Below are 21,081 nucleotides of genomic sequence, written 5' to 3' on the forward strand. Positions count from 1 at the left end.
AAGTGTGTGTGTCTTTCCTTATGAAAAAACTACTCTACGGTAGCTGTTAATAAAACTTTTGTTTCTGCATTCTGAGGAGAGAAAAAATCAGACTAATGGAATCTGCTAGAATAGTAGCTTGACGATTTAAATTCATAGATCATCTCTGGAAGTTGCATTCTGAGGGGTACAGAATTGTCTATCTAGACGAAACTTGGTACAATACTCATCACATTGTGAAGAATGGGTGGGATGATGGAACTTGTAATTGCATACTGAAGGCACCACCATCATGAAGCAAGCGTAGTGTGGTGGTTTATGCTGGGGAGCAGGGATGGCTGAGTGGAGAATTATCTTTGTCAGCTAAAAACATTGGAGACTGGAAAGCTGATAGCCATGATGAATGAAAGCTCAAGTTTTTGAAAACTGTTTAGGTGCTATCTTGTAGAGAACCTACCACCCAAAAATGTGTAATCGTGATGGCCAATGCAATCTGTCATTCATGGCAGCTGATTTGGTTGCCTTCTGTGAACAGTACAATAACATTCTTGTGCCAAAACATATATCCATAAAGGCAGTTACGTTGCAGAAAATCAAATCGGCAAATATCAGTAAAAGATATGCTGTAGACGACATCGCAGCCTCTTGCGAACACCGTGTTGTGACTCCCTCCACATTACTGTATTTTAAACCCCATAGAAATTCAGTGGAGAATTACTTACCAGTGTTTGGATTGTTGACGATTGTTTGCTGCATTCCGGCAATAACAAAGTGTATAGGGTAGTTGAGAAAACAAAAACAAGAATCAGCTGATAATGTATTCAAATTAATTGTGGTTCCACATCCCCAGCATACTTCGTACTTTGCACTTTCATTTATTCGAGTAAAAAATTAATAATGAGGTTCCTATATCCCGATAATTGCAATTCAAGTCCCCAGTGTAGTTTTGACAGAATTTTTTGAGAAATTATTGTTGATATCCTCTTATTTTTCAGCATTTGAGGACCATTTTAATCTCCATCCCGCATAGTGGGGAAAATAATAGAAATCTGCCAGCTGTAATAATCACGTAACCACGTTTCAGTTGTGAATTTTAGTGTAGATATCATATCAGATAGTATCTTGCCTACTATATTCATGTGTATCCTTGTGTACGGTAACCCGTCAGATATTTGTAGCATATACTAGCATTTTATTAGAAATTGGCATGCTTATTTTATTATTATGAAATATTTGTGTAGTAGAAGTATCTCTCTAGAAACTATCTTACTAGAATTCTGTTGTTGTAATAGGTTAGGCTCAGCTGTAGTTTCAAGTTGTGTAATTCTTGTGTATTCCTTTCAGTTTTCAGTAATTAACGGCAGTTTTCATTCTGTTAGGGTGTTGTAGGATGAAAGGATAATACGACTAAATAGTATTGTAGTGTAGTAGTATATTAATTACCTTATTGTCATGTGATCCTTGTGTACTAACCTAGACACTTTTTTTTGTGTGTGCATTGAATAAGTTATTTTATCTTTTCTTTTTTCATTATTCCATAAAGAATGGCTAAGGAATGCAAGTGTAGGAACTGAGAGTGTGGCCAGGCATTAAGGAGTATGAGGGAGGAGTAGGAGAGTTCGAGGAAGATAATTAGGATTCTCTCGGAGGACAGGAAGGAAGGGTGGGCCTCCTTCAAACAATGTACAGGATACTGTAGGTGTAAAAGAGGGATGGGAAGAAAAGGGGGAATTGTAGAAGACAGGTGGTCTAATGTTTTGAGGGGAAAGACATGCAGACTAAGGGCTCTATTCAGGATCAGAATTCAGGACAGGTGTCTGTGAGAAATGGGTATGAGTCACTGCAGGTAGAACAGAGGAAAGATAAAGAACAGGGAACTGTAGCTGAGAAGTGTGGAAGGGTAAGAGGAAAGTAAAGGGTAGGGAATGGGAAATGTAGAGTAGAGGATAGGAAAAGAAAGGTGGAAAAAGCACATGGGAGAGAGAAAAGAGAGGAGGAAGAAGCTTCTGCAGCTGTCAGGAAAGAGGGCTGACCAGGAGGGGAAGAGATCAAATGAGGTAGGTAGGGTTGAGGCTCTGGTCATGGGGGATTCCATTGTTACACATGTGGGGAAAGTGTGTGGAGTAAAGGGAACCAGGGTAGAGTGATATCCAGGAATTAGTTTAAGGCAGCTGTTGAGGAAAGTAGAAGAGAAGAAGGAGGGAAATGGAGAAGGGGGTAGTGTTTCATGTTGGTATCAACAACGTAAGGCAAGCAGGGAAGGGCCAACATAGTTGGGGATATGTGGGATCTGGTAAATGCAGTACAGGTGAAGTTTAAGGAAACAGAGATTGTCAGTGGAATACTGTGTAGGAGGGATACTGACTGGAAAGTGATTGAGGATTTAAATCACACTATGAAGTGGGTATGTGAGAAACTGGGAGTGAGATTTCTAGATCCTAATGGGTAGGTAGGAGATAGGAATCTGCGCTCAGATAGCCTTAAACGACAGTGGTACGTATAAGTTAGGAAATTTGTTTAGAAGGGTGATAGGGAGGTACATTTAGGGACATTGGGTGGTCTAGGGAGCGGTGATAAGGATATAGGGATCGAGACGTCAACAAGGGATGACATAAAAATGTTAGTATATTGAACTGTTTTGTAAAGAAAGGAATAGAATTAAGTAATTTAGTAGATACATACTTACCAGATATTGTAATAGGAATTGAATCATGGCTGAAAAATGATATAGTGGATGCAGAAACTTTCTCACAGAACTGGAATGCTTATCGTACAGATACGATGGGAATGGTAGAAGGGGAAGTATTCATTCTGGTGAAAGAAGAATTTGTAAGCTATTAAAAAGCTAAAGATGACAAACGTGAAATTATAGACGTAAGGCTTACCCCTAAAGATAATAGGCATCTCAATGTTTTTGGAGTGTACGGACGGGAAAGTATGTTGCAGACGCTGATTCGGAATGATTTGATAAGATAGCTGATTCTGTGTATGAAACTATATGGAAAGGAATGTGATTGTAGCGGGGTGATCTCAAGTTACCATATGTCGATAAGGGAGGTGATGGGAACGACAGGAAGCATGACCAACAAATGGCAAATAAGTTAATCTGGGAAGGACAACTGAATCAGAAAGTGATGGAACCAACTAGAGAAAAGAATATTCTGGATGTGGTGCTGGTAAAACCAGATGAGCTCTGTAGAGAAACTGAAGTAGAGTATGATTCCACTGTATGGGGGACCCTCACCAGGATTACTTGATTTGAGAACTGGAAAAAATCCAAAGAATAGCAGCTCGATTTGTTCTGGGTGATTTCCAACAAAGGAGTAGCATTACGAAAATGTTGCACAGTTTGGGTTGGGAAGACTTGGGAGCTGTTTTGCTAGTGGCTTTACGTCACACTGACACAGATAGGTCTTATGGCGATGATGGGATAGGAAAGGCCTAGGAATTGGAAGAAAGCGGCTGTAGCTTTAATTAAGGGAAACCACAGAAAATCATCTTCAGGGCTGCCGACAGTGGGATTCGAATCCACTATCTCCCGGGTGCAAGCTCACAGCCGCGTGCACCTAACCGCACGGCGAACTCGCCCGGTGGACTTGGGAGAAAGGAGACAAGGTGTTTGACTAAGTGGTATGTTCTGAGCTGTCAGTGGAGAGATGGTATGGAATGATATTAGTAGATGAATAAGTTTGAGTGGTGGTTTTAAAAGTAGGAATGATCACAATATGAAGATAAAGTTGGAATTCAAGAGAACAAATTGGGGCAAATATTTGTTTATGGGTAGGGGAGATAGGGATTGGGATAATTTACCAAGGGAGATGTTCAATAAATTTCCATATTCTTTGCAATCTTTTAAGAAAAGGCTAGGAAAACAACAGATTGGAAATCGGCCACCAGGGCGACTGCCTTAAATGCAGATCAATGTTCATTGATAGATTGGTGTGAGTTCAACTGAAGTCATATGTTATGATAAATGTTATCCCAACTTTGAGTACTTATGTATGTCTACTTCTGCATCTATTAGCTGAAGCAATCGGTCCTGAGAGCTGGTCTGCTTGTGTTCGGCGCTCCACTAAGATAGAAGTATACATGAAACACAACACGGATTGCAATTAAAATAGATTGATTCACCTAGCAGACAATGACGACAATACTGCATTTTATTTTTAAAAATAGCTAAGTTCGTTGGATGTTTTGCGTCTGAACTACAAATTCAGACTTTATTCTTTTTCTTCTTAACGTATCCACAAGACGCACACGAGATGCTGTCAGTTGGTACAATTATTTTTATTTACATGTATTTGCAAAAACACACATAACCTTAATCGCTGCTGTCACCACAAAACACTCGCATCACAAACTGCCATTTAAAGACAACTGCCAATCGCTGCACGTTGAGATGACAACCTTGAAACACATTTGAAAACAGTTGACTGCTTAAAAGCATGTCGCACACGTGGTCACAAGCATAACCTTACTACACCATAACTCTACTGAACAATGACTCTCAACCAATAACTCTCTTCCAACAACTGACTTTCAATAATTAACTTCACTGTCAAGATTGTCTCTTTATATATATCCTGGCGAGGCATCCAGAAAGATACATTACAATCAATACCTTCATGAAAATTCTAGAGTGCCAGTTACCATTCTGGAAGTTACAGTGTTTCACAATTGTGGATTACAAATTATACAGTCAAGAATAAATTATCATATTAATTTACAGGTATTTACATTAACTGAACTCATATGAATATTTATGTATCACACATGTTTCATGACATAACCTCACAAGCTGCATGATCATATATGTACATATGATGTAATAATAATACTAATACTAAATGGAGGTAAACAAATCATAGTTATACATTACAGATAATAATAATCATAATTGTAAAATAATAATAATAATAATAATAATAATATGGTAAATAAACTCCATTGTCATAAGGCAGCAGGAATAGATGAAATTAGACCCGAAATGGTGAAGTATAGTGGGAAGACAGGGATGAAATGGCTTCATAGAGTAGTAAAATTAGCATGGAATGTTGGTAAGGTACCTTCAGATTGGGCAAAAGCAGTAATTGCACCTATCTATAAGCAAGGGAACAGGAAGGATTGCAACAACCATCGAGGTATCTCACTGATTAGTATACCAGGCAAAGTATTCACTGGCATCTTGGAAGGGAGAGTGCTATCAGTCGTTGAGAGGAAGCTGGATGAAAACCAGTGTGGTTTCAGACCACAGAGAGGCTGTCAGGATCAGATTTTCAGTATGCGCCAGGTAATTGAAAAATGCTACGAGAGGAGTAGGGAGTTGTGTTTATGTTTCGTAGATCTAGAGAAAGCATATGACAGGGTACCGAGGGAAAAGATGTTCGCCATACTGGGGGACTATGGAATTAAAGGCAGATTATTAAAAGCAATCAAAGGCATTTATGTTGACAATTGGGCTTCAGTGAGAATTGATCGTAGAATGAGTTCTTGGTTCAGGGTACTTACAGGGGTTAGACAAGACTGTAATCTTTCACCTTTGCTGTTTGTAGTTTACATGGATCATCTGCTGAAAGGTATAAAATGGCAGGGAGGGATTCAGTTAGGTGGAAATGTAGTAAGCAGTCTGGCCTATGCTGACGACTTGGTCTTAATGGCAGATTGTGCCGAAAGCCTACAGTCTAATATCGTGGAACTTGAAAATAGGTGCAATGAGTGTGGTGTGAAAATTAGCCTCTCGAAGACTAAATTGATGTCAGTAGGTAAGAAATTCAACAGAATTGAATGTCAGATTGGTGATACAAAGCTAGAACAGGTCGATAATTTCAAGTATTTAGGTTGTGTGTTCTCCCATGATGGTAATATAGTAGGTGAGATTGAATCAAGGTGTCGTAAAGCTATTGCAGTGAGCTCGCAGCTGCGATCAACAGTATTCTGTAAGAAGGAAGTCAGCTCCCAGACGAAACTATCTTTACATCGGTCTGTTTTCAGACCAACTTTGCTTTACAGGAGCGAAAGCTGGGTGGACTCAGGATATCTTATTCATAAGTTATAAGTAACAGACATGAAAGTAGCAAGAATGATTGCTGGTGCAAACAGGTGGGAACAATGGCAGGAGGGTGCTCGGAATGAGGAGATAAAGGCTAATTTAGGAATGAACTCGAAGCTGTACGCATAAACCGGCTTCGGTGGTGGGGTCATGTGAGGCGAATGGAGGAGGATAGGTTACCTAGAAGAATAATGTACTCTGCTATGGAGGGTAAGAGAAGTAGAGGTAGACCAAGAGGACGATGGTTAGACTCGGTTTCTAATGATTTAAAGATAAGAGGTATAGAACTAAATGAGGCCACAACACTAGTTGCAAATCGAGGATTGTGGCGACGTTTAGTAAATTCTCAGGGGCTTGCAGACTGAACGCTGAAAGGCATAACAGTCTATAATGATAATGTATGTATGTATAATAATTCAAACTTGATACTTGTACTAGGTACCCATAGGTGAGAGAATATTATTTTCAAGTTATCACACTTGCAATATTCTTCTTATTATTACTAGGTCCAGCTCCATGCCTAAATAGTTAACATGCAGCCCTTTGGTCCAAGGGGTACCTGGTTCAATTCTTGGCAGAGTCGGGGATTTTAACCTTCATTTGTTAATTCTGATTGCTTGGGGGCTGGGTATGTATACAGTCTTAAACATTAGACAGATGCGCAGGTCAGCTATAAGGTGTCAACTTGAGATGTGCACCAGGCCTGTCCAGAGACCACACATCATTTAAAGTTATTAATATTGTTGTTCTAGTTATTGTTGTTGTTTTGCAGTGAATTGAAATGTTATAAATAGAACGATTGTGCAATGGGTTTTTGCACATCCTTTTAGTCCAAAGTTTACTTAAAACTTAAGAGTCGAAGCGGTAACGTTCTCGCATGTGTGCACAAGATTGTGGGATTGAACCCGGTGCAGTCATTTGGCATTTGAGGGTGCTTAAATGCAATAGAACCATGTTGGTAGGTTTAGTTATATACATTATAGATTCCCTTGCAGGGAAAAATTCTGGCAGTGCTGGGACTCCACAGCTGCTGTAGTTACAAGGGACTTAAAACCTGTAACATTATTATTATTATTATTATTATTATTATTATTATTATTATTATTATTATCATCTTAGAAAGGGAGGGAAAAGGAAACAAATAGTGTTTTGCGTAAGTCAGGTGAATTCATAGATCCTAGGGAATCACTGGACAGGTGGAGGGAATATTTTGAAAATCTTCTCAACATAAAAGAAAATCTTTCTGGTGATGTTCCAAACAACCAAGCTCATAATGAGGAGGAGAATGTTGTTGGTGAAATTATGCTTGAGGAAGTGAAGAGAATGGTAAATTAACTCCATTGTCATAAAGCAACAGGAATAGGTGAAATTAGACCTTTAATGGTGAAATATTGTGGGAAGCCAGGAATGATATGGCTTTATAGAGTGAAATTAGTAAGGTACCTTCTAATTGGATGAAAACTGTAATTGCACCTATCTATAAGCAAGGGAAAAGGAAGGATTGAAACGACAATTGAGGTATCTCATAGATCAGTATACGAGGCAAGGTGTTCACTGGGATTTTGGAAGGAGTGTGATCTGTGGTTGAGAGGAAGTTGGATGAAATCCAGTTCAGTTTTAGATCACAGGGGGGCTGTCAGAATTAAATTTTCAGTATGTGCCAGGTAATTAAAAAACGCTACGAAAGGAATAGACAGTTATGGTTCCTAGATCTCGAAAAGGCATATTACAGAATACCAAGGGAAAAGATGTTCACCATAATGGGGGACTATGGGATTAAGGGTAGAGTATTATAATCAATCAGTCAGTCAGTCAGTCAGTCATATATGTGAACACTTAGGCTGCAGTGAGGATTGATGGTAGAATGAGTTCTTGGTCCGAGGTACTTGCAGGGGTTAGAGAAGGCTGTAATCTTTCACCTTTGTTGTTCATAGTTTACTTGGATCATCTGCTGAAAGGTGTACTGCTGGGAGGGATTCAGTTTGGTGGAAATGAAATAAGCAGTTTGGCCTGTGCTGATGATTTGGTCTTAATGGCAAATTGTGCCAAAAGCCTGTGGTCTAATATCTTGGAACTTGATAATAGGCGCAATGAGTATGGTATGAAAATTAGCCTTTCCAAGACTAAATTGAAGTCAGTAATAAGAAATTCAAGGGAATTGAATTTCAGATTGGGGATACAAGGCTGGAACAGGTAGATTAATTTCAAGTATTTAGGATGTGTGTTCTCCCAGGATGGTAGTATATGAGATTGAATCAAGACTCAGTAAAGGTGATACAGTGAGCTCACAATTGCGATTAACAGTATTTAAGAAGGAAGTCAGCTCCTGGGCGATACCTTTACATTGGTCTGTGTTCACACCAGCTTTGCTTTATGTGGGTGAAAGTTAGGTGGAGTCAGGATATCTTCTTATTCATAAGTTAGAAGTAACAGACACGAAAGTAGCAAGAATGATTGCTGTTACAAATGGGTGGGAGCTATGGCAGGAGGGTACTCTGAATGAGGAGGTAAAGGGTAAGTTAAGAATGAGCTGCATGGATGAAGCTGTATGCAAAAATCAGCTTTGGTGGAGGAGTCATGTTTGGCAAATGGAGGAGGATGCGTTACTGAGGAGAATAACGGACTCTGTTATGGAGGGTAAGAGAAATAGAGAGAGACCAGGACGACGACTGTTAGACTCGGTTTCTGACGATTCAAAAATAAGAGGTGTTGAACTAAAGGAGGCCACGGAACTGTCTTGCAAATAGAGGATTGTGGTGGCAGTCAGTAAATTCACAGAGGTTTGCAGACTGAACGCTGAAAGGCATAACAGTCTGTAATGAAGTAGGTGTGTATGTATGTATGTATGTATGTATTATTATTATTATTATTATTATTATTATTATTATTATTATTATTATTATATAATTCACTATTTTATAATTTGGTTTATGACCTCCTTTGGTACAATGTACATGGAAGAAGTACTATTCAGTACATATGCACATATGCTTCATACATACTTATATACTTATATTGTTGACATATAAACTTGACAGATATTTATGAGATATTTACTATACATAAATGGTCAAAATTACTAGTGAACGATTTTCATTAGTCCTCTCTATATGGTAGATGGTTCATACCAATACACTTCCTTACTATATGGCAAGTGGCTGGGAATTATGATAACATTGTTGAGTTTCCTCATGGTTTTTATCTCTGTGGCCAGATCTGTGTATTTGGAAATCTTCTCCGTATGTGTTGATTGGAGGTTGTGAGTATTAGGGAATGCTATGTCAATTATGAAGCAGATTTTCTTTTTTTTATCTACAAAAGTTACATCTGGTCTATTGCAGGTAATAGTTTTATCAGTAATGATACTTCTATCCCAGTAAATTTTGTAATTTTCACTTTCCAAGACTGACTGGGGTTTGTACTTCCAATATGCTGTGGTACAATGGATTAGGTTATTTTGTCGGGCTAATGATTTTTGCAATTTGGTCATGTCTGTACTTGTAGTCTGTGTTCGCCATTAATTGACAACCTGAGGTTATGTGCTGGATGGTTTCTGGAGATGTATTACATCATCGGCACAGATCTGAATAGACAGACGGATCATGCAGTATATGCTTTCTCTAGTTCCTTGTGGCAATGACTTGATCTTGTATGGCAGACATGAAACCCTTCTGGGTATATATCAGTGTGTCAGCCACTCACGCGATGCTTGTTTGTCGATATATGGCTGATTTAACTCATTTGGATACCATCCATCAAGAGGTTTCTTTTTCCATAGAACGATCTTCTCCTCATTTGTGGAGAATGACGTTGTAAGTGAAGCCGGGGTGTTCAGATTGAGGGGTGTAGAACCACGCCATGTGGGCAGAGGTTTCTGATTTATGTTTGAAGTAGCGCTTTAGTGATGTAACTTGTTCATTGTGTAATTTCTCAAGGTCTATTAGTCCATGACCACCACCAGAACGAGGCAGAGTGAGTCTTTCTGGGGCTGATTTTGGATGATGCAGGTTGTATTTTGTCAGTAACACATTGTTTCGTTTGAAGATCCTTCAACTCAGTTGTGGTCCACTTTATGACTCCAAATGAGTATGTGAGAACAGGTATAGCAAATGTGTTGATGGCCTTAACAGTGTTTTTTCCTGTGAGCTTAGAACGCACGATTCGTCTTACTCGTTCAGTATATTGAAACAGGAACGCCCGTACTTCAGTTTATCGGAGAGCATGAGGAACGACAAGGCGTGTACGGCCCATGCTAAGAGAGTGAGAGAGAGAAGGGTAGTGAGAAAAAAAATTTTCATGATTAAGTGGATCCTTCAGTTTATTCAATAGATATGCAAAGAATTGTCACCTTTTACAGCTGAATCGTGGAGTTGTCCCTGAAGGCGTGGAGGGGACGTCGTCTTGCGGTCGGCGTCGGCGTTGTCTTCCGTCGTTGGTGTTTTCTCTGTATTAGTGTTGATGACTCGAACCTGAGGCAGGAACGGGGAAATGTGGAGCTTCCACATCGGACGTCATGGGACTCTGGTGTGACACCTCTCTAAGGCGAAGCACGCCGAAATAGTTCCCACAGTCAATGATGTTGAACGCACTTTAGCAGCAAGGATAAAGTCAGAGTCACAGTTCCACGAGGATAAGATGGAAGGAATTATCGTATTTGGAATAATAAACAAACGAAAACAATCTAGGACCTTCCGAGGTGCAGTGATTAAGCACTTCATAAAGAAAATTAAATTTACCGGGTACAGTCTCTGCACTGTACTCCATGAGCACAATATTCACACACTTGTTGAAATAAACGACAGTCCAAGTTCTGTTACGTTGTAATTTTCAGAAGATTATCACTGGCACTTAAGATCATACGTGATTCTGAACAGGTTATGATGGGAATTGGCATGGTTCCTCGGAAAGAAATCACGATACTATATTCCACAAGTTAATACTGTCTTTAAGAGGGAATGTTGGCACAGTTTATTACGAACACAGTTCAACGGATAGACACAGTCTTTAAATGAAATGAAGGTCGGCACAGTTTTATTACGAACACAGTTCTGAAAAATGGATAAACACAGTCTTTAAATGAAATGCAGGCTGGCACAGTCTATGCTAGAAACACTATCGCTGTTTTCACACAGTCTTTAAATGAAATCGAGGCTGGCACAGTTTATGCGAGAAACACAGTCTTTAAATGAAATCAAGGCTGGCACAGTTTATGCTAGAAACACAGTCTTTAAATGAAGTGAAGGTTGGCTAGAAACAGTATCGCTGCTTTCACACAGTCTTTAAATGAAATCGAGGCTGGCACAGTTTATGCGAGAAACACAGTCTTTAAATGAAGTCAAGGCTGGCACAGTTTATGCTAGAAACACAGTCTTTAAATGAAGTGAAGCCCACGGAGAAAGCTTCTAACACTAACGTTTCTGAACTCAAGTATACAGCCGGACCGAGTGACGAATTATATCGCGACGTGCTTACTTGCACACACACACTGAACTCACGGCTTACTGCCGACTTCCCTCACTCTCTCTGCCTACGGCACACTTCAGCTGCATACTGCACATTCTGCACACTGTCTGCTTTACCCCAGGCTGGTGATTCGCTTATATTGCCGAAGGTTGGTGGGCGTGGCTGCACATGTGGGCCCCAAGAAAATTTTATATCTTGGCCATCTTTACACCGATTGACACGAAATTTCGGCTAGCAGCGTTCATTATTCCTGCCTGCAAGGTGACGTTATTGAAATATTGATATTACATTTCGTTCATGCAGCAATGCTATGGAACACGAAAGAACCTTCTGCGTGACGTCGCTTGTCCTTGGTCGGTGTTGTAGAACATCGCGAGCTTGCTTGCAGTTCCCACTATGCCTGTGCGCTCGGCGCAAGTTTTAAATGCTTACGGCTGGGTGTTAGCGAGCTCCTCTTAATAAAAGAATGAAACGTGAATGCTCGTAGGGCGTTTCCGTTTCAATATGTCAGTCTCAATGCCTGTTTTGTGTCCTTGTGTTGAATCCTTGCTGATTGGTTATATCCAAGATATCGATATGTTTCATTTGTTGTCAGTGGTGAGATATCTGTTGCTTCAGAGTGGATGCCCTGTGCCGAGAAAGAGCCCCTCCTAATTGTCTGAGTAGCACATTTATCGAGTCAAAATTTCATACAGATGTCTGTGGAGAAATTGTGGGTAATTAAAACAAGGTGTTCAGGTTGTCTTTGTGATGCAGCATACAGTTTCAGATCATCCATATAGAGTAGATGTGAAATTTTGTAGATTGTTCTTTGCTTATTTTTGATAGTGAATCCATATGTTGTTGAACTCAGTAAGTCTGATAGAGGGTTCAGAGCAAGACAAAACCATAGTGGACTGAGCGAATCCCCTTTGAAAATGCCTCTTATAATTGGTATGAGGTCAGTTATCACACATTCTTCTCCATTATAGAGGTTAATAGTAGTTTTCCAAGTCTGCATGATATTTTCTAGAAATGTCACTGTTTTAGGATCAACTTTATATACTCTAAGGACCTTAACAAGCCAGGAATGTGGCACTGAGTCAAATGCCTTTCTGTAATCTATGAAACAAGTGTGTAAATTTTGGTTGTTTTGGTATGCTTGTTTCATGATTATACTATCAATTATTAATTGTTCTTTACAGCCTTTTGTGAACAGTTTGCAGCCCTTTTGTTCCTCAGCGATGATGTCATTGACCTTGCAGTGATTCTGGATTCTATTTGCTACAAGTGATGTTATAATTTTGTATAAAGTTGGTAGGCATGTGATCGGTTGGTAGTTAGCAGGATTTGCCGTGTTGTTATTTTTAGATTTTAGGTACGTGATTCCTGTAGTGAGAAAGTGTGGGAGGGCATCTGGTTTACTGACAAAAATTTGTATGTGGTAGGTGAGTAATCTGTGAACACTTTTAAATTTCTTATAGTAGTAATTGTGTATGTGGTCTATTCCTGGGTTCTTCCAATTGTGTAAATTGTTAATCACTGTTACAACCTCCTGTAATGTGAAATCTGCTTGGATCATGCTTTCAGTATTCTCAGCTTTCTTCTTGATAGTTTTAAGCCAGTGTGCCTCTTCATTATGTTCTATGTACGCATCCCATATAGTTGACCAGTATTCTCTTATGCTCTCTGCAGTTGGTATCCCATTGCTATTCTGTATGTTAGTTGTCTCAGGTGTCCTAAGTTTGTTGTAAATTAGTTTCTCATTCCCATTAAAAAGATAGTTTTGTACGTTTCTTTTTGTTGCCTTAGTATAGCGCTTGAGAAGTTTAGCAAGGGCAGTTAGTTTTGCTTCATTGTATCTAGATATTCGGTAATGAGAGTTTTCAGTATCTTTAGTAGAGTGGTTTTTGGTATTCCTTGATATTTTCCTTACGTGATTGCAATGCCGAGGACTTCGATGACCATCGGTGTATTGAGTAAGTCGATTGATGTTCTTTTGTAGGTCTTCAATTCATGATTTGAGTCTCTTACTTTTCCCCCATTTGCCCTGAATGCTGCCACTGCAGCACAGTAGATTGCAGTATGTACCTGGAGGAATGTCTGGTGTGTTTCTAAATATATTGGTAGAATGTTGGTATTCAACTTTTCAATTATTTGTGTGAATTTCTTGGTTTGGTTCTGTCTGGGTAGTATAGGTCTGAGTGTGGGATCTTTACCTTCAAACTCAATAAGTACTGTTTGGAATTCAACTTCTATTTCAGTTTGCCATTCATTTTCTGCATTCTGTTGGTATGTGTAAACTTCAGTTTCTTGGAGCTTTTGTGGGGCCATGGTGTTGGTGTAGGGTGTGGCTCTGTTTGTTTCATATGCAGTTCTTTCATGCTCACCTGAAGGTTCCAAAGGACCCATTAGCTCAGTTTCAATTTCCTGTTTAATCTTACTGAGAACTGTTTCTGGTATAAAGTTTTTCATGACAATTGCCCATCTTTGATCTGCTATTCGTTGTTTTGAGACCTGTGTGTTTGGATACTGTGCTTTGAAAACCGTGTATAGCTTCTGTCGATAATCTGCCATGTCCTTTTCCAGCCTGGTAACTCTATAGTAAGCCCTCATTATAAACTCACTGACAGAATTTTCCCATTTCATTCGAGTATGGACTTTTCGCACTTTGGTGGTTGCATCTTCTGCAAAAGCACCTTCAATGGTTGTTGTCAAGTGGTGTTGTGCAACACTCTGTTCCTTGGCTTCTGCGACTGTAATTTCTTTGGGATTCCTCCCGGTAGGAGGCCGTCTGCTCACCATCCTACCGCCGCTGGCTTGCATGCTGTCACTCCTTGCAGTGGTTCCAAGAGTGCCCTGGCGATCCTCAGGCAGTGGCTGTTTTCCAAGGTTATCTTCCTTTATCATAATCTCCATAAAACTGGGTCACATTTTATACCTACCACCAGGTTTGAGTAAAATGTAGATCATGTATCCTATGCAATACCATGCAAAGACTGCATGTTACCTGTTTTAAAGATGGCTGTCTTAGTTACGTCAGTAGTAGTAAACAAACAATGCATACTCTGTGACCTTGGCAACATCGTGGAGAGAGTGTAGAGTTCCAGTCTTCTGTGAGAGTAATGGCAAATTGAAACAAGATGTTGGAAACTTAGGGCAAGAATGTAAACAAAAAAATCAATCAAATACTCCTCTTGTTAGTATTATCTATGGAGAATTATAGTCAAAACAAGATGGTTCCCACTTAGGGCAAAAAATTAATAACAAATATAATCCTGAAGTCGATAAAAAAGGTCACAGATTCACCAGACAACACTAAAACATAATTATCATACAAAACAGTGTCACAATTACTCCCCTGAAATCATAAATGAAGCGTAATTCTTCCAAACAGATCTATGTTTTGTGCACCAAATCTACACATGAACTTATTGCATGGAGTCCACATTATTATTATTATTATTATTATTATTATTATTATTATTATTATTCTAGCCCTATTTTGTTATGAATTTAAGTTCAGTATTTTGAGAGAGGCGCGCGGCTGTGAGCTTGCATCCGGGAGATAGTAGGTTCGAATCCCACTATCGGCAGCCCTGAAGATGGTTTTCCGTGGTTTCCCATTTTCACACCAGGCAAATGCTGGGGCTGTACCTTAATTAAGGCCACGGCCGCTTCCTTCCAACTCCTAGGCCTTTCCTATCCTATCGTCGCCATAAGACCTATCTGTGTCGGTGCGACGTAAAGCCCCTAGCAAAAAAAAAGTATTTTGAGAGACCTGTTACTTGTATGTGTAAATAACGGATATTTTAAAGTTATTTGTCGAGTTTATTTGCAAATTCTTTCTTTCTGTGTTTTTTTCTTTCTTTCTTCTAACATCTGCTACCACGTCATGGGTTATGCATGAAGCAAATTATTTTGCAATATTGGTGTGTGCTGTGGTCTTATATATTTGTATTTTGTCTTAAGAATAAATTAAATGCTTACATATTTACACAGCGAAGCAAAATATGACAGCCTAGCTATTGACAGTACTCACTTTCCCTTCGAACAACATGCTCCCCCTTCTGTCTAGTGGAAAGAAACTGACAGGCAACTCTGATTATCACTAGGATGGGCTGGGTGTTGGAATCAGAAGCTCCCGACTGGCAATCCGTTGGCCGTCTCCACTTTAGAAGTTGGCGGGAGGGATAAATCTGTCACAGCATAACAGTCTGTAATGAATTACTACAAGAAAATCCATTTGTCCTAATTGAGTCATTTCTTCTTAGAAAGAACGAGAAAGAAGCAAAGGGCCACAATGGTTCAACATGCAAGCACCAGAACTGACTGATGAGCTTAAACGAGACTTAGAGGTGCTTCAGATGAGATCTGCTCTTGATCCTAAACATTTCTACAAGAAGAATGATCTTAAAGTGCTGCCTAAGTTCTTCCAGGTAAGATAGCATTGTCTCCCTGTAGTAATCAGTGTTGTGAGAGCTTTTGATCTGATAGCTTTAACTGAGTTTTTAATTCCTATTAAACATGTCATATTATGTGTCCAGGTTGGTCGAGTGGAGGATGATCCAGTGGACTTTTATGCCAGCAGAATACCACGCAGGGAACGGAAAAAGACTCTAGTGGATGAACTAATGGCTGATGCAGACTTCAAGAGTTATAACAAGCGACGATACAAAGAAATTATTGAAGAACGACGGAAGAGCACCAGCTACAAAGCATTCAGACATGCAAGGCGTTTAAAACAGAAGGGAAAGAGTAGGAAGTAGGTTTCCTACAATTGATGTTTGTTATTTTTTCCAAGTTAATAAACAAGATACATCGTATTAAATTTAAATTTAATGTACTGTATCTCCTTCCCCTCTTAATTTTATTCTTTCTTTAATCCTTAGTAGACAACTGAATTCTTCAGTCTTGCTCTCTAAGCAACATTCCTATAAAGAAATCAGTGATATTTCTATAAGTTAAACATGTGCCCCTTACATTTTCGAACGTGTTCCAAAATGGCGCCTAGGAAAGGTATAGACCACTCAGACCCAAGAGAGTACACAAGAGTCTTAACATTTGAATACAATAGGAATCCATGATTAACTTGGAACGAATACATTTCAAATGCATTGCAGAACAGAGCAATGTCAAGCGAATTGCTTAAAAAACAAGTAAAAATTATTGAAAATCTTACTTGAAAAACTGATCTCGAGGAGACTAGAAGCAAATTGCTGTTGCGGCGTAGAAGAAAGGAAGTTATAGAAATTACGGCAGAAGATTTCATGATAAGTTATAATTTTGGAATCCAGAAATACAACGAAGTGCTTGAATTATACACGAGAAAATTTTCATCAACAGGCCAGACGCCGTACAGTGATTATTTCTCCTATCAGTTCCACCGATTTCAAGACTTAGACTCAGCACAAAGCGAATTAGAGGCCATAAAGTCTATCCAGAGGCAGTTTCCACCTGAGGTGCAAGGATTGTTGGCGGCCTCAAATGTAGAAACTCCAGTCGGCATGGAAAACACGTTAAGGCAGATTTACACGACAATATATTCGATAAATAGGAATCCATGGAATACTAGCCAAGAGGAGACAATAAACGCTATTATTCCTGAGGATATGAATCATAGAGAAAATAAGAAGTCGGGGAATTACAAGAAAGAGGGCAGAAGAGGTGCAGTTATCAATATAGTGGAAACCCAAGTGGAGGATATGGGCAAAATGTTAATAGATATAATCCACATTATAGAATTAATCCACGATACAGAGGAAATAGAAACTAACAATACCACAGAAATAAGACACGGTTCAGCGACAGACGAGGACAATAATTATAGGAGAAATGAAAAAAACCGAAGGTATATCCAAGAGTTACGAGAAGAGAGATGAAATAAAAAATAGTTGGGAAGAAGCTATCAGAGACAAAGATATAAATGGAGATATCGAGGGAGCAGAAAGCCTGGAACTGCAGAGTTACAAACGTAGAAACGCAGAAGAGGGAAGGTTAAACCCAGATACTCCAGAATTTACAAAAAGTTCAGAGTTATCTGAGAGAGAAAAAACGCCGATTTCAAATTGAGGAATGGCGATATTGTAAATAACGAAAGAAATGAGAACTCGGACAAAATTCAGTTGGATTATCGCACAAGTAGATCATTGGGATATTCAACCGGATGATCCAGTTGAGGATAATATTCATGGCGAAGAAAGATCAAAATTCAGGTACCAGTGATAATAGTAACAGTGGCTGACGTTAAGTTACATTGCTTTGGTAGATTCTGGAGCTAGCATCAGTGTAATAGCGTATGTACTTTTTCAAGAGCTGAGTAAGAAAATTTATGTACCGACAATACCCGTATCTGGAGTGAAAATTAGGGGAATAAGTCGGTAGAATGTAAAATGCAAGCATATCTGACTATCATGATCGGAAAGCATAAATTTGAGCATCCTTTCATGATTGTGAAAAAATATATAATACAATATTTTCGGAATAGATTTCATGCTAGCAACACGGATGACTGTATACATGGAGAAACGAGAAGTTCTATTTCCAGTGATAAGAGAGTGATGGAATACAATCAATAGAAACAATCCAACTCAGTAACACCATAGATGAGAATGAACATCTAAAGATAGAGGGAAAGGAAGTTTATATTATGACCAAAGAAAGTCAGGAGCCGGATAAAGTTGACTATAGTCAAGAGATGGATTTAGAATTAATCGAAAGAATCGAGAAAATAATTACTGTCGAGGAAGAAGGGGACTCTGAAATTTGGAAGAGTATTGTTGAAGTATCGTCTGTGGAAAAACAAAAATTATGAGATTTTAGAGAAATATATGGAAGTATTTAAGAATAAACCAGGACAAATACACAATTTTAAGTATAAACTGTTAGTCAACGACTGGACACCTTATAAAGAGAAGATACACGACGTCCCAGAAAAAGATTCTTCTGAAGTGAAGAAAATTATTGATGAAATGTTAGCCGATGGGATAATTACAAAGACAACCACTCCATATTTAAACCCACTCGTCATAGTAAAGAAAAGTAATGGGAGTCTGAGGCCGTGCCTTGATGCAAGAAGGCTTAACGAAAAGCAAATCCCAGAATACAACCAGGTACCAAGGATTAAAGAGATTTAGAGGCATGCGATACTTCTCTAGTATGATTGTACCTCATCATTTCATCACATCGTATTGGAGGAAAAGTCAAGGTTATTAACAGGATTTATGTTTAATAACCAGACATGCGTACTGCAGTTTACCATTCGGTCAGCCTTAGGGTACGAACATATCGAAGATGCATCGCAGCTCGCGGTCGGTGCCTCCATGTCACCTCCTGGTAACACAAACACAGTTTTAAATGGAACAGTTCATGTCAAAGATGCTCGCTTCCACTCACCATCGCGATTCACCAGGAGGTCTAGCGCGATTACAAGAAAGTTTGTGTTCTCATCGCTGTAGAACTGGCGGCATCGATGTAGCTTGCTCCTGATTGGCTTATCCGAATTGAGATCACGTGATATATCCCCCGTTCTACTGTGCCGTTGATCTGGGTGTTCACAGAGCCCGCGTGTGTATTCGTGTGGTAGTTATTGTACTTCACAGTATCAATTTTTGATTCCACATTGTTGTATATGTATTGGAACGTCTCAGGAAGACATTCTCATATGAATGGAATCTGTCCGCGTGGTGTTTCAGTTCTTCAAATAAGTTGAGATATTCCCCCAACGCCTGCCTTCTTTTATTTATAAGATGAGCATTCCACTGGCGGGTTTACTGATTTGAAAGTAGCCACCATCGTGTGCTTATGCTTATCTCCACTGTCCTCTATACTTGTAAAAGCTCAGATCTAAACATAAGCGGAGATTTAAACATAATGTCCACTCACTGTAAACACATCTCGGAAAAGCTGAAAGGTAAACCTCCCCGGTGTTAACCCTCCATCGACCGCGACGTAAACCGCGAGCTGCGATGCATCTTCGGTATGTTCGTACCCTTAGACAGAAATTTAACAACTGAAGTGAAGGAATTCGTGAACTGTTATGTCGATGAATTGGTATTTGTGCGACATTCGAGTGAGAAATTGGAAAAATTATTAAGTAACTTACAGAGAACCAGATTTAAGATTAATTTGGCAAAGTCTAATTTCTGTCAAAATCAAGTACTTTTCGTTGGACATGTGATAGACGACGAGGGAATAAAGCCTAACCCGGTAAAGATAAATGTCATTAGTGAATTCCAACGTCCTTCGAAGGTAAAACATGTTACGCAATTCCTAGGAATGACCGGATTGTTTTCTGACCATTGTGAGGGTTATACCGAAGTAGCCGCACCGCTGCAGAATCTGTTAAAAGGTAAACAACACGTGAAAATGGAACGAAGAGACTGAGCAATTCTTTATCAATATGAAAGAGTTAATGAGGCAAAGCATGAACAAGTCATCAACATGAAAGAGTTAATGAGGCAAAGCATCAAACTAGGATACCCAGACTATGAGAAATAATTCGTTATCCATGCAGACGCATCGAACATTGGTGTTGGAGCATGCTTATCAGGAAGCAAAGGAAGATCAAAAACGGACGTATCTAGCATTTACTAGCAGAAATTTACGAAAACATGAGCAGCATTACACAACATAGCCAGAACTTGTTGCTATCGTACATGCGCTGCAGCAATGGAGACGAATCATTTACGGATATTCTGCGATCATCAGAACAGATCATAAGGCACTTACTTTCGGATTGAATGCAGTAATGGTAAGCGAGAGGGTAACCCGATGGATGTTGTTCACGACCAATTCAACATCAAAATTGAGCATTGCAGTGGTAAAGAGAATATCTTCGCAGATGCATTAAGTCGAAATCCGGCAGACCAAGAAAATATTTTACAAATTGTGTTAGATAATCAAGATGAGGAATTGTTAAAGAAGTTAGAAAATCAGGAAGAATTTCAAAAGTCGGATGAAAAATTAAAGTCCATTATTAATAAATTAACGGATGATGAAACGGAATCGTTATTAAAGAATGAGTACGAAATAGTGGGTGGCATACTGACAAAATATATGGATAAGAAAGAGGATAGTTGTACCACAAGAGCTGCAAGGAGGATTGATATGGCATGCACATATAATAACAGGTCATGCGTGAATTGATAAGGTAATAGGCAATTTAGCAGAAAATTCACCTGGACAGGACTGAGAAAATTGGTCACGAACACAGTAAAAACGTGTGACATATGCCAGCGTGTTAAACATAACAATTTCATTAGTAGCCACCAGCCTATTGCCATTTTACCATCAAAGGTCAGAAAAATCTTGCGATTGACATTTTTGGAAAGTTACCAACAACCAAGAAAGGAAGAAGAGATATATATTGGTAGTAATCGATGTCTTCTCAAAATACGTATCCCTACAGCCTATGCAACAGGCAAATACAAAGCAAGTTCTACGATGCTTAGTAAATAAAGTGATACCTGAAATCGGAAACCCCGACAAAATATGACAGACAGGGGAACGCAATTTTCATCTATAATGTTCCGTGAGCAGATGAGAGGTATGGACATAAAGCATATACCATGTTCAGTACCACATCCCTCAGCTAATCCAGTGGAGAGATA

At 39.2% G+C, this 21,081-nt stretch overlaps 1 protein-coding gene across 7 annotated transcripts in view; it reads left to right on the plus strand.

Moving 5' to 3' along the window:
• LOC136858533 (deoxynucleotidyltransferase terminal-interacting protein 2) overlaps nucleotides 1–16,307 on the plus strand; it is a 113,924-nt gene extending 97,617 nt beyond the window's left edge. For 6 of the 7 annotated variants that reach the window (XM_068225587.1, XM_068225590.1, XM_068225591.1 and 3 more), the window contains 2 exons: nucleotides 15,749–15,909; nucleotides 16,018–16,307. In XM_068225587.1, the coding sequence (XP_068081688.1) occupies nucleotides 15,749–15,909; nucleotides 16,018–16,239 (383 nt within the window). In that variant the 3' untranslated portion in view covers nucleotides 16,240–16,307. Of the gene's footprint in view, nucleotides 1–15,744; nucleotides 15,910–16,017 lie in introns of all 7 variants that reach the window. The other variant, XM_068225589.1, reaches the window with a different exon arrangement.
• Nucleotides 16,308–21,081: the final 4,774 nt, after the last annotated feature.

Source organism: Anabrus simplex, chromosome 1 (assembly GCF_040414725.1).
Source record: "Anabrus simplex isolate iqAnaSimp1 chromosome 1, ASM4041472v1, whole genome shotgun sequence".
In the NCBI taxonomy this organism is placed as follows: domain Eukaryota; kingdom Metazoa; phylum Arthropoda; class Insecta; order Orthoptera; family Tettigoniidae; genus Anabrus; species Anabrus simplex.